General features: G+C 34.1%; 2 protein-coding genes across 2 annotated transcripts; one reads left to right on the top strand and one right to left on the bottom strand.

The window, feature by feature from the left end:
- The first annotated feature begins 2684 nt into the window (after positions 1-2684).
- Positions 2685-4779, top strand: LOC139899411 (GDP-mannose 4,6 dehydratase 1-like). The gene is made up of 2 exons (XM_071882239.1): positions 2685-3379; positions 4018-4779. Exons 1-2 carry the CDS (start codon positions 2814-2816, stop codon positions 4556-4558), a joined length of 1107 nt encoding a protein of 368 aa, XP_071738340.1. The 5' UTR covers positions 2685-2813; the 3' UTR covers positions 4559-4779.
- A 3554-nt stretch (positions 4780-8333) lies between these two features.
- LOC139899410 (uncharacterized) lies at positions 8334-9427 on the bottom strand. Its single transcript, XM_071882238.1, has 2 exons — positions 9248-9427; positions 8334-9026 (listed from the first exon to the last, which is right to left on the bottom strand). Exons 1-2 carry the CDS (start codon positions 9319-9321, stop codon positions 8537-8539), a joined length of 564 nt encoding a protein of 187 aa, XP_071738339.1. The 5' UTR covers positions 9322-9427; the 3' UTR covers positions 8334-8536.
- Between the last annotated feature and the right edge of the window lie 5345 nt (positions 9428-14772).

Here is a 14772-nt window from a genome sequence, read left to right as displayed (position 1 = left end):
GGATCTCGCAAGTTCCTAAAGGTATATAGCAAGTGTCGAAGAAGTAGCGATTTCGTAAGAAATTTAAGTAAGAAGTTAGCTCAAGTAAGCAAAAGCAACTTTCTAAATCTTGCTTTTATTATTATGATGATCTATGTTATTGAATGCGGATGATCATATGTTTAAATGTTCGCAATTCAATGCTGTTTTGCTTTAGAGTTTTCAAGTATGATCAAAATGGTTTTATAAGTGGAATTGTGAGTCTCGAAATTGGATCATGCATTAGGTAATTACATGTGTTGACATCTTTAGTTATGTCCGTTAAACATTTTGGAGTAAACAAGTAGTCAAAGTTTTTGTAATAAGGTTAATGAAAGGTTTAAGTATGTTCAAATGAAGTGTGATAGATAATGGAATGAGTCGAAATGGGTCAAGTTTGACATATAAGTCAACATGGGCCAAAACGATATGTTGATTGGTGTAATTGGTCGTGCGCTACCGAGTGACTTTAGTGTCTCGTTATGATGTTAGAAATGTTAAATTTATGTAGATGAAAGATTGATAATGTATCATGTTTGGAAAGTGTGATTTTAAAGCAAGTTAAGTTCAGCACCAGCGACAGCACAGGGCCGCGCCGCGAGTCCCTTGGCCGCGCCGCGCCACTTAGTGGATTTTGATAATAGGAGAGCTGAAAAACTGATCTGTATTTCTTTGCCTGGCCGCGTCACGCCCAGACTAGGCTCGCCGCGGCATATCACTGGGCTGGGTGGCCAACTCTTAAAAAAAAAAAAAAAAAAAAAATCATCGTTTAAGGGCGTTAAAAATAAAATAAAGACATTTAAACAATATTCAAATTATATATAGTTGAATTTGAAATTATATTTGAATATTTAATTTCGTATTTTTATTTTATTTAACTTCACCTTCTTGAAACCATAATCATTTCTAGTCGAATATATTGTTCAAGTCGGTATATGTGTGTATGTATATATGTTGAATGAATAAAATTTATATACAACTTTATTTAAAACATTTTATTATCTGAAGGGTATACACTAGAAAAGAACATACATAGTTTTAGTTTTATATTAGTCATTAATTTTGTTTATTTTCTTGATATAATATACATTGTATTACTTAGTATGATATTATATAAACATATTATATTTGTGAGTTTGTATATATGATCGATTATATATATTAGTTTACTATAATATTTTACAAAGTTATAGTTGATAATTTTTTGTTTATTCATTTGTGTGGAAAAAGTAGAAAATTTGACTTGGAGGTTGAAGTCGGTATTAACTTAAATCAAACCGAATTTAAATTTAGTTTTTGGTTCGATTTTGATATTTGAATTTGATTTCAGTTTAAATTTTGATTTTGATTTTTAATGTTTTTAAAATTGAAGAAATCGAATAGAATAAATTCGAAACTCCAAAATCGAAAAACTTTTTTTATTAATTTTTAGCAAAAATATTAATATGTATATATATAATAGAACGAGGTTCCGGTGGAGCAACATTGAACAGATCATAACGATCTATAGCGAGCGTACATGGTCACATACAACCAAAAACTCAGTGACACAAAAAATGTTCGTTTTAAACAATATGAACGACACATTAGCACTACAGGAATTACAAATGAAATGTCAAACAAACAAAAGCCACCAAACCTAAGCCTAAAACACAAACACATAAACCGACCCCCAATCCAACCCCGCATCTTCACTCCTCAAAAACCGCCAATCCAAACCACTCACCGGGCAACCTAAGAACACTTAACCCGAGGTCTATTTACCGAAGTCAGCAAAGTCAACAACGTCGACAACAACATCAAGCCCACAAAAGACTCGACAACGAGAAAAATGGAATGAAAGATCCGAACAAGCCGCAACAGAAGAGTACCAACTACCAAATGCAAAATCAAACCATAAAAGAGTCCGTCATCTTCACCAAGTTATCTAAGGACCTTTACAAACCCACAGATTCAAACAGTCGTAGATTTAAGCAGTCGGACAAAGCAGTTAGCTTCCGCCAACAGCCACCAGCAGCATCCGACGGCCGCCAGCAGCATCCAACCACCGTTAGCAACAAACGCTATCCTCTATTTGCCGCCACCCGCAATCATTAAGATCGCTAGCTTCTTATAGCAACCACCGAAGGCCTCCAACATCTGTCACCTACCCCTAGTAGCCGCCGGCAGGGGCCAGACTGTCGAGATCCGCCAGATTTTAACACAAATCACACGCACAAACCACCTTCAGCCATATCGAACCCCAACCCGCTACCACATCCGAGATCCACCCAAACGGAATGTATATTTTCGCAAGAAACTCTTTGTCTATAACCACATACAAGAAGAAACTGGCACAACATCGGCAGAGGAACGACAAAACCGAAGCCCACCCAACCCAAAACAAATAGGAGAGCCCATCTCACACCCCGAAACTCATAAAGCACCCGGAATCTGTGCAAGCCACACAAATTCGCCGCCTGGTTGCAGAGAAAGGAGCCGAAGAAGAAAAACGGGTAGTACCGTTGCCTGAGAAAGGAGGAGATGTGGACGTACTTTATTGTCACGAAAATCACGTAATCCTAACCATCGGCGAGATGCCGGTGGTTGGAGAAGAAGGCTGCAAAGGTGCTACAAAGTGTCGGTTTAATGATGATGGAAGAATTAGATAGATTGTAGATCTAAGGAAAAATGGTTACCGACATATAGGTAGCGCGTGTTTCCCACTCGGCCCCTTTCTAGCTTTCCTGTAAATACCACTTCAACTTCAATACATCTGTCACCAAAACCCTCAACTACTAAACTCCAATCACAAAATGACATCATCAATCACCGACGTATCTCAATCCAATGTCAACGGAGACCACGGTGCTCCTCCAACGAAGGTCGCGCTAATCACCGGAATCACCGGTCAAGACGGCAGTTACTTAACGGAACTTCTCCTCAACAAAAGTTACGAAGTTCACGGTCTAATTCGTCGATCATCGAATTTTAATACACAACGAGTTAATCACATTTACATCGATCCACATAATGTTAATAAGGCGCGAATGAAGCTTCATTACGCTGATCTAACTGATGCGTCATCACTTAGGCGTTGGATTGATACAATTGCACCTGATGAGATCTATAACCTAGCTGCTCAATCACACGTTGCGGTTTCGTTTGAGATACCTGATTATACTGCTGATGTTGTTGCAACTGGCTCGTTGAGATTGTTGGAAGCGTTACGATCTCATATTGTTAGTAGTGGAAGGAGTCATGTTAAGTATTATCAAGCTGGATCATCTGAAATGTTTGGATCTACTCCGCCTCCTCAATCGGAACATACTCCGTTTCATCCTCGGTCGCCTTATGCTGCTTCGAAAGTTGCTGCTCATTGGTAAGTATAACACTAAGTCACTAATAATAATAACTTCTTTTGATTTTCGTTTTATTGGTAGAGTTCGTTAATTTGAGCAATTTTCAGTTGAACCGGTTTGAGGTGGAACGATCTAATTTTTGTCGTTTTTTGATCCACAATGTACACCTTGTTGGTCAAGCAAGGTGTAAGTAATGTCGATATTGCTAGGCATTGTAAAGATCAATTAGGAATTTGATGCATTTACTAATGATCTGATCTGCTGGTTAAACTCGAACTCCTTCGAGGTTGAACGCTCTAATTTTGGTAGTTTCAGGATCCTTATTGTATACTCTGTTAGGTCAATCATTGTAGTAATATAGATTTTTGCTTCGAATATAGCATTGACATGTATTTGAAAATACTTTATAGAAATTTGAAGTATATATCTGTTGATTTGGTTTTGTGCTTTTAGGTCTACATGCATACTCTGTTTTGTGATGAAAGCTAAGACTTTGAATTTTATAGGGTTTTTTTTATGTAGCACCAGGATCTAGCAATTGGTAGCATTTTACTGATTTGATATTTGGAAGAATTAAAGATCCAGCCTGACTTTACAAGTCAATGTTCATGACGTTTTCTAGTTCGGAGACTTATTTAATGTTGTTAATGTGACGCAGGTATACAGTCAATTACAGGGAAGCATACGGGATCTTTGCTTGCAATGGCATTCTCTTTAACCATGAATCACCTCGAAGAGGTGAAAATTTCGTGACCAGGAAGATCACAAGAGCAGTTGGTAGGATCAAGATCGGTCTGCAAAGCAAGCTGTATTTGGGGAATTTGCAGGCTTCAAGAGATTGGGGATTTGCAGGGGACTATGTGGAAGCAATGTGGTTGATGCTACAGCAAGAGAAGCCAGACGACTATGTTGTTGCAACTGAGGAATCACATACTGTGGAGGAGTTTCTTGAGAAAGCATTTGGGTACGTGGGTTTGAACTGGAAAGATCATGTAGTGATTGATAAGAGGTATTTTAGGCCAGCGGAAGTGGATAATTTGAAAGGTGATTCAAGCAAGGCGAGAAAGGTTCTTGGGTGGAAGCCGAAAGTAGGGTTTGAGCAGTTGGTGAAGATGATGGTTGATGAAGATGTTGAGATTGCTAAAAGGGAGAAAGTTCTTGTTGATGCAGGATACATGGATGCTCAACAACAGCCTTGATCTTGATCTTGATCTTGATCTTGATCTTGATCCTGATCATGATCATGATCTGGTATGGAATGGAATCTGCTGAGCAATATTAAAATATACAAGTGTTGGTGATTTAATGAGTGTATTTTTGTCATAATTATTCAATTGTAGTTCTTTATTATACACTTTAGATCTTATGGGTTGTAAGCACATTCTTGAATTAGTTTTTATAATACGGATTGGGCCAACTTAAGCTAACTCAGTTTCTTAACACATCTCACCTTTTAATTAAAACTAGTGTTCGAACCCTCGCTTCGCGCCGGGAGTTCGGTTTTCAATGTATTTTATTGCGTTTAGTTTGTAAAAATTTTTTGTGGTTAACGATGATGTCGTTGAAGCGCAACTCGAGGCGAACTAAAAGGTACAACTCGTGAAATATTTAAATTTTATTTAAAATTAACAATACATGTGCATCTCCGCGTTTTGCTATGGAGTTGTCGACTTTTAAAAATTTAACGGAGAATTAACGTGTATGAAAAGTACTCCAAATATTTAGCGTTTTTTAAAAAGCGGCCGTTTTGCGTATAGCTAGTGACATCGTGTTCCTAAAATTATTTCGAGTTTAGCGATGGTGGCGGGAAAATTTAACTCGTTGCGAGTGCGAAGATATGGCCCGTTGAATATTTGGGTGGAGTTTGTTTAAGATTTTTTATGAGAATGGTTAATTGACACTTTACCCCCTGTTTTGGGGGTGGATTTGATTTTTTGGATAAAGTGTGGGATGTTTGTGGTTGAATTTGAAAAAAAAGAAGCAAAAAGTCAAAAATACCCCTGATTACTATTCATTTCCCAATGTCTTTTAGAATATAGCGTTTTTTAAAAAACGGCCGTTTTGTGTATAGGTATAATATAATTAACATACATAAACTAAAAAAAGAAACCAAATAAAACCAAGAAAAAAAAAAAAAAACATAATCACATCAAATCTTGCTTCTCCTTTTATTTTTTCTTACCATCTTTGGTATCACGTTCCTCAAGCTTGAATACAGTTATTGACAAGATTAGCTTTAAACTTCAAAAAATTTCTATACAATCAATGCTAATACACTTTCTTGCCCTATATACACACAATCACACACCATCTTTTTTGCCTTAGCACATAAAATTCCTATCACTCTTAGTAGAAATGAGATTCACAAAAGCTAAAACGGAGGCATCACCTATGGTTGTTCTTCTCTTCGTGTTTTATTTTCATCAATTAACGGTTCGATATATGAAGTATTACAATGGTACAACTGGACAAGTGTAAAACCTCCTAATTGGTCTTCTTCCGGAGGGTGTAGTTGGTTTTAGTTTGGACACTACTAGTCTTAAGTTTCAGTTAATCTAACCGGTGTTTGCGATCTTAATCTAGGTAGTTTTCTGGTAAATTATAACCCTACAATAAGGGTGTAATGTCAAACAACAGTTTAAGTCAAATTGATGGCGAGTGCGAACTTTTGGATTAGCATCGTCAATATCACTAGAACTGAAGACAATCTCGTGTTTTTTTAACGGCGCTATCGACATCGAATGCTCTCATTTGTCACTCACACACGTGTTAGGAGGAAACTCAATTCGCGATGATGTTGGCAGTACCATCGAAGGTTGGGTTGGCAGTACCGCAAGTTGGATCTCACCCTCATACCACTCAAGCCAAGCTTCGGTGGTTTTGTCAAAGACAATCTCGTGTTCACGGGTGAAGTTTCGTCAAAAGCATTTACGGTTATTGATTTTAGTTCAAGTCCTCAATGTATTAACTAGTTAGAAAGTTTTGTTTTTAAGATTTGAAGATAGTTCACTGAGATCGAATCACATTGGTGTAAATGTGCAATTCGAGTGTGAATTCATTTTTGATTGATGTAATGGTTAGCTTTATTCAGTATTCACTTGTTTGTCAACATAATTTATACTCTTATATTTTGTTGTCTTTTAGCTTTTTTATTCTTCTACTTATTGTATTAAACTGCAAAAGGTTTGCTAAATTGTTGACTGATAAATCTCACGAAACTTGAGAAAGTCACGACTTGAAATAGTTAATAACTGACTTGTTAGCACTTCCTCCCCAGAACTGACGTGCCATCAACCAATATATCCATCGGTTGATGGACATGTCATCAGCCTATCAAGCTCTACAAAGCTACAACTAACCAATCAGTCTTCTTCCGACAGGTGCTTTAGAACACAACATGTTCGCAAGATGAATTTTCGATATATTAAGTAGCGTTTGTTATGTTCATGGGGTGACTATAAGATCAAATATAACCCAACATTAACATGCGTGATTCAAATAATGACGCTGGAAGAGTATGTTCTGTGAAGATAAAATAGCATTTTTTTGGATGGCTGTCGAGAATGTCCATGGGAATCAAAATCATCATGCGTTTAAAATTGGAAATGATGCTAACAAATACTTTCCAACTAGTGATTTTGCTACTAGTTTGAATTTAGAAATGTTGAAACGACGATAGCATTGAAACTTTGAAAGGTTAGATCCAAAAATATTGTGCAACATAATAATCAAACTCGATCTCTGTAGTATAAAATGAACACATTTACCAGATGAAAGGGGTGCATTCTGGTGAGCACGCATGCATAACACAATAATAAACAAAAGAACTACAAGGACCGTAAAAGAGCTCGTCCTTTTATAAATACCGATCAGAACCAGCAGAATAAAAAGATGTCAACCAACCCCTATGCACACAAACTGCAAATGAAGCAACTAGAAGTCTAAATGTATATATAACAAACAAAGCTACACTAGGTTGATGGAGTTGCCCATAGTACAAAATTAAAAACCTCTATATACTACCAAAGTGCGGCTTCAAAAACTAAACTCTTTAATCTCTCAATTGCTTATTCTGTTCCACAAGAAGCCCACTTAAAAGATGGGATTTTAGATACTTACCAAGTCTCAAGTAGAAGTTTCTAAAGTACCAAGTCTCAAGTAGAAGTTTCTAAAGAAAAATGCATTTATAATAATAAAAAAAAAATCATAAGGCCGAAATAATATGAAAATTGCCTACCGTTGCTTCCAGATTCAATGATTCTGAAAATAAATGATGTGAGCAATTAACATAATATGGAAGTTTATAGAGTAACCTAAAAGGCATTGCTACAAGATGACCAGTTAGAATATCTAAATAAAACACTAGGTAAAACTAAGCAGCATCTAAATACTAGGACAGAGTACAAAGATGATCAAATGTAACTTACGATGCTGAAAAACCTAAGTCTTAACCTTCTTACTTGTCCTTAAAGTAAAACTTCCCACATACATTCCATTTTTACTTGGGTAAAACTTCCCATATACTTTCCATTTTACTCACCTCACAATAAAACTACACCTTTTATTGATGCCGTGAGAGTCATATGAGACCTAAACATTAGTTTGATTAACTCTAGAGAGCCCAGTTTTCGTCAAATTAAAAGTCATACCAAATGAATAAAGTTATATAATCATTAATTCGTTATGCTCTTAAGTCCTAACATATCATGACGCCAAACCCAATACACTACACAAATTATTAGCTTTATGTCGACACAAGCAAAGTATAACAACTTCACGACACATAATAATAGGTTTATTTAGTAATCCAGCTAGGTTGGCTACCTAAAATATCGAGTTCAAGGTACAAATCAGCATATGCATTCAATAATCCGTCATATACGTAACTAAAAGGAACATTCTCTGGCATCAAACAAGTTCAGAGACCATATCAAACGTAATTCACACACGAAAAAAAACGGAATAAGGCAAAAAATAAATCTTGTTCCATTCCATATGAATGATTTACTTTGCTATAAACTTCGCTTGCATCAAACAAGCATAGCATATATTATTTAACATCAAAAGAAAGAAAATACAGAGTCTGCACATACTTATTACATTGCACGAAAGCAAGGAAGCAAGAACAACACACTACGATTCGCCTATTACATCATCAAATCCACAAAGTTGTAAACTTAATGCTTCACTGCATGGAGGATATGAAGTAGAATGAGAGGAATCGATGAATAACAAATCAAACCTGTGAACCCAGTCATTCCATACAATATCTGGTAAAAGCTATAGTAAGACAAGCAAATCAATCCCGTTTTCATAAAGAGGAAACAAAACGACAATGCAACAGCCGACAAATATATTGCGGCGATCCTGTTGGATATCGAAAACATAGAGGATGACTGTGGTTTATAAATCGAAAGATGAGGTGATAACGGACGAGCATGGCTAGTTACTGGACTTGCAGCAGTCGAGAATTTACTTGAAAATGAGAACATAGAAGGGATTTGCGACTTGTAAACATTAACATTTGAGGAAAATGGACGAATGTGGTTCAATATAGAATAAACCTGATTCGGTTGAAATTCTGAAACCCTAGAAATAGGATTTTTCGATTCTTCGATTCCATTTTTCATCAACGCAGTTCCTTGTGGTGCGGCAGTAATTGCACGTCTGAAAAACGATTTTACAAGCAAATTTCAATCAATTACGATACTAATTTTAGGGATCGAATAAGATCTATGAACAATACACACTCATATACATTAGTTCAATGTTCTATAATATAAGATCTAATCATATGCATAAATCATATATATCTATTAGATTAAATTTCAGAGATACAAAATATGAACATACAAAATGATAAGGTGAACCGAATTGAGGTAAATTACCTGGAAATAGCAACAGAAATCTGATCGCTGAAGAAGGATGAGAGGCGTTTAGCATTTGAGAAGGATCGAGCCATTGTTCCGATTACCAGAATTTGGTAGATTTTGTTATCGAACGGAGACTAAAATTTTGATCGCCGTTTACGGATGATTGTGCGAGAAGATTGGGGAAGAGGGTTTTCTAAAATGGGCCGGGTGGATATAATTTGAATTATACAGGTCTAGTTTGAAATTTAGTTTTTGGGCCATTTAGGGAAACAGGTACGGTCTACAATTAGGGACGGCAACAATCTATTGGACATTTATCCGATTCGATTCATTTAAATTGATATGAATGATTTAAATGATAAAATGAATGATAAGTATATATATATATATATATATATATATATATATATATATATATATATATATATATATATATATATATATATAATGTAAGAGATTAGTGGATCGAATATGAATGACAATTTATCATCAATGAATATATGCTTTTTGATCCGAAATACATATATACATAAAAATATATACATATTTAGTTAAATATATGCACTTAAATTTACATATTCTCATATGTATATATACATATAAATAAACTATTAAAATGTTATCGAAAATATAGATTTCAGATAAGTCGTTTAGAAAAAAACTCTTTAACTCATTAACTCCGGATCAGTAAGGGGAATATACAACTATGTGAATAGTACTAAATTCGCATTATATTACATATCTTTGTTAAAAATATTTTGACGATTTCATTTCATAATAGGAATATATTTAGAGTAACCCGCTTCATTCAAATGATAAGGATATAGATGGATGAATTATATCTAAATGGATATGAATATACAACAACAACAACAACAACAACAACAAAACTCAATCTCACATATATGGAGTATGGGGGAGGTAAGATGTAGACAATCTTTCTCTTATCATAAAAGAAAGAAAAGTCAATCTCCACTCAGAGTGAAACACCACACGAGTTGAGAAAATCCTCATTCTCAATATTCTACATATATGGATTTTAAATATTAAATGGTTATAAATATAGATATAGACTCACCTGAGTAATATCCGATCCATTACCATCCTTATCTACAATTACTCCCTCCATTTCCGAAAAACTCTATACCATACTACATTGATTTATCTAAAAAAAATATTATCCTTTGCTCTAAATAACAATAAAAAAAATTTAGTTTCTAATTAAACTCTTTTTTTAATTGAAAATGTAAGATTTAATATAGAAACAAATTTACTGAATTACTCTTTATAATAATTTCATTTATTTATACTAACACGTTCAATCAAAGACATGATAAACAAATCATAAAAATATAAGTTCAGCAAAAAATCAACCTAGATAATAATTTTGGAATGAAGAGAGTATAATTTTATGGCATTTATAACTAATCATGTTAAAAATAAAGGGCATTACTAATTATATTTATTTATTTTATTAGTAAAAAATTATCTATGTATTAAAAGTAAATTGATTAGTAGTTGTTGTTAATCTAGCACTTTCATTAACATGCAAAAATTTATACATTCTATAACCATTACTAAAAAATAATATTAAACATTACATACAATATATTAATGCAAATTAACAATAGTTTAAAGGATGTTACAAAAATCATCTTTTAATTGTAACTTTATGGACTATCTTTAAAATTTAATAATGTGTATTCTCACTCACCACAAATAATTATTTTCTACTAACTTACTATATAATATATTTATGCATAAGTTTAATTCTTAATTTAGAATATATCATTACACAACATAACTTTAATGTTCACCCTGTTATTCTACTATAAGGATATTATTGACTTTTCACCCACATAAATATTTATTACGTAAAAACTTTTTCGAGATACTTCTTTCATCAAATATCCAGCTTTATCTTCGTCCTCTCCAGACCATAAAGCTACAAATTAAATACTCTAATTATACTGATTATACTGAATTACATCATTAGACAACATAACTTTATTGTTCACCTTGTTATTCTACTATAAGGGTGTTTTCGTCTTTTCACCCACATAAATATATATTACCTAAAGGCTTTTTCGAGATACTTCTTCCATCAAATATCCAGCTTCATCTTCTCTCTCCATACCACAAAGCTACAAATTGATTACTCTAATTATACTATATACTAATTAGCGTAACTCTTTCTACCCTAAAAACCACTGTTCAACTGTAGCAGCAACGTTTTTATTTATTTTTTTTATTTTTTTTATTTTTGGAAAAGAAGATTCTGGACCCTTGGTACCAGTAACCGACAGGGGTATTTTTGTCTTTTTACACCCTATACAAAAAAAAAATTTGAAACAAATTTGATAAAAAGATCATACACCAAAATTGACACTTTTGTATTTTTACACCCCATAAATTGCAAAATAAAAAAAAAAAAAAAAAAAAAAAACAACATACCCCAAAACTGAAAACTTATTAATTACCACCACCCAGATTCGGAGGCCCGCACGTTGCAGCGGTTCTCAACGTTTTCGTCATAACGTTTTTGCAAAAAACGTGATTTGACAAAACATTTGTTGTATGCATTTAGCATTTTAAAGTTAACGTCGTAATGGTACTTTGAATTAGATTTAGCGTTGATTATTTACTCATTTATCCCCACAATAAATTTATAGACATGAGAACAAAATATATGAAAAATGAAAGGATAAATTAGGAAAATAAGAAGTAAAAGGGACAAAAATAAGGCTTCCCCTTTTTGGTGTTGGGCTTTATTCCTTTATTTATACTCCGTAATATTGCAGTATTTTTCGATTTAAAAGAGTTGGAAGATACAACGGTCAATCGCACTCCGTATTTGGTAGCCACATGATTTGGTCAACAATTACTTTACTACTCTGCCTTACCCCTTTACTCTCTCGGTCTCTCATCTTTCTTTTTTCTTTCTACCTACTACAACACCTGTTTGATGATAAAATCGGCCAAACCGCCTTCTTTTTTGGCAAAACATCCATCTCTATTTTTTCCTCAGATCAGGTGGTGATTTCTATAAGTGATTCAGTTGGTGTCGCTGTTGTTTCGAGTTTTATCCGCCAATTTCGGTAGGTTAATCTAACGTTTAAAAAAATAGTTATATGTCGGTTAGATGAACAGGGGAAAGAAGGAAGTGAGAGAAAGTTGTATATTTTTGTTACTGCGGGATGGTTAACAGTCAGTTAATTAAACGATTAAAATGCTTGTTCTTTGTTTACATTGAACGTTAACTTCCCTAGATACCCTCTAACAATTATCCCACATCCATTCTCACGAATGACATTGTCCGATGTCGTGGGTCATTCTGTCGACTACGACCATCCAAGCGATCTAACGACTCTCCCACATTGCCACTATCTTTTTCTTTTCAACAACTTGCAATATTGACTATCGACTAATATAACATACAAATTTATAATTTATCATTTAGTTAATGACTTATTTTAATACGGAGTATTAAGTATTAGTCTATATATTAGTCTACATATCTATAAATCTATACACTCCATTAAAATTTAAATTCTAATATGTATATGTACTACCAAAGAAACAATTGATTATTTGTTATTGGCGGAGTAGATATAAACACATGTTGGTCCTACCAAAAGTAAGAAACTTTTGAAAATAATTGTATTTATATGACTACCAATGTCTACAATTAAATTACTGAGTACTGTAGTAATATTTTTCTTATCTCTCATCTTCAGATTTTAAAACCTAAAGCTCTCAACTCTCTCTCTCTCTCTCTCCTTCCCAACTTCCGCCGCTACCTAACACCACCAAATCGTCACTGCCGTTCACCAAGACACCGCTCCGAATCAACAACAAAAGTCTTACTCTATACGGATCTGAAGTTTGTCGACCTTTACCTCCAAACCGCCACTTATCACCTCCAAATCCCCGCCAACATAACAGATCTGAACCGTCTCCCCATTATCACCACGTCGCTCTTTCCTTTTCAGGTCAAAAAGCCCTCTTGACGGTGGTCACGCAGCCTCACGATGGTAAACCCATATGTACAAATCGTGTAACATCTGTTTTTATTTTATTTTATTTATTTTGGATATAGTGGATAGCGGATGATGATTGATGAGAGTGTTTGTTGGTAATTTTTGTGTTCAGATTTGGTGGTGGTTGGAAGCGCTTGACGGTGAAGGCTGCAGACAGTTGCTTGATGCTGGTGGTGGCAGTGGTTGTGGGTGGTGGTAATTAATAAGTTTTCAGTTTTGGGGTATGTTGTTTTTTTTTGTTTTTTTATTTTGCAATTTATGGGGTGTAAAAAGACAAAAGTGTCAATTTTGGTGTATGATATTTTTTATCAAATTTGTTTCAATTTTTTTTGGTATAGGGTGTAAAAAGACAAAAATACCCCTGTCGGTTACTGGTACCAAGGGTCCAGAATCTTCTTTTCCAAAAAAAAAAAAATAATAAAAATAAATAAATAAAAACGTTGCTGCTACAGTTGAACAGTGGTTTTTAGGGTAGAAAGGGTTACGCTAATTAGTATATAGTATAATATAAAATTAAATTGTCAACTTCAATTACGAATTGATTCAAATTTCTCAAACGGAACTTGAGATAAGCAATCCATCTCCATCTTTTATGAATTGCTACACATTGAAGCATCCACAATCAAACTCAATACAATTACGGAATTTGCAATTGTAGCTTCATATTGACCCATTTTAAATCCAGCATTATAGCTTTTTGAACCGCAGATGATCTTTTGACCCATAAGAGTTAGGCAGTAAGAACTTCATATCTCGACCTCTACTCTGCCAAATTAAAACACATGTATTTTTTAATAACCACACAATAAAACTTATAGGAATTTAGAATTTTACCACAGGTCTTGTTCTATTAGCACTTTCATGATCTTAAGTAAATCAGATTTGATGGGCGGGACTAAAAAGACATTCTAAAGCTGCTCACTAAGCAAGTCACTAATGGTATTGAAAGTCACTAAAGGTAATGCAATACAATTTGGTAAAGATTGTAATACAAAGCTACTCACTAAGCAAGTCACTAATGTTAATGCAATATTATTATGAGCAACTTAATAAAATAGTAAATGGGTCTAAATTGCAACCTATAATGTCTTGAATGCAAAACTGATCCTACACTATGAGAAGTCAAATCAAATTCCAAAATTAGTCTATAGATTCTATTAAAACAAACACCTTATGAGCGTCAAAACTTAAACAATTTACAATCAATTTAGGCTCCTTTACAATCTAAGTCCATCTATTTCACCTAATTTATATAATTAACTTTATATAATTATATGCAATATAATCAGCATACAAACACATTCCATAACAGGGTAATATGGGTATATATATATATATATAGGGGCAGGATCAATGGGGAAGTAACCAATCGGGGGGAAGCGGGGGGAAGCAAAAAAAATTTTTTTCGTTTTTTTGGAATTTTTTTTCCCGGCATCAAGATCACACGAAAATATGAACATTTAGAAGAGACACTTCGTGATGAATGTTATTATTTAGGCG

This window comes from Rutidosis leptorrhynchoides, chromosome 3, assembly GCF_046630445.1.
Source record: "Rutidosis leptorrhynchoides isolate AG116_Rl617_1_P2 chromosome 3, CSIRO_AGI_Rlap_v1, whole genome shotgun sequence".
In the NCBI taxonomy this organism is placed as follows: Eukaryota; Viridiplantae; Streptophyta; class Magnoliopsida; order Asterales; family Asteraceae; genus Rutidosis; species Rutidosis leptorrhynchoides.
The sequence above is the reverse complement of the archived record's forward strand: the minus strand, read 5'-3'. Positions and strand labels throughout refer to the sequence as shown.

Coding starts and splice junctions, on each gene's coding strand:
- LOC139899410 (XM_071882238.1), bottom strand. CDS start 9,321: ATGGCTCGATCCTTCTCAAATGCTAAACGCCTCTCATCCTTCTTCAGC. Junction 9,027..9,247: donor ATTTCTGTTGCTATTTCCAG/GTAATTTACCTC, acceptor ATCGTTTTTCAG/ACGTGCAATTACTGCCGCAC.
- LOC139899411 (XM_071882239.1), top strand. CDS start 2,814: ATGACATCATCAATCACCGACGTATCTCAATCCAATGTCAACGGAGAC. Junction 3,380..4,017: donor TCGAAAGTTGCTGCTCATTG/GTAAGTATAACA, acceptor AATGTGACGCAG/GTATACAGTCAATTACAGGG.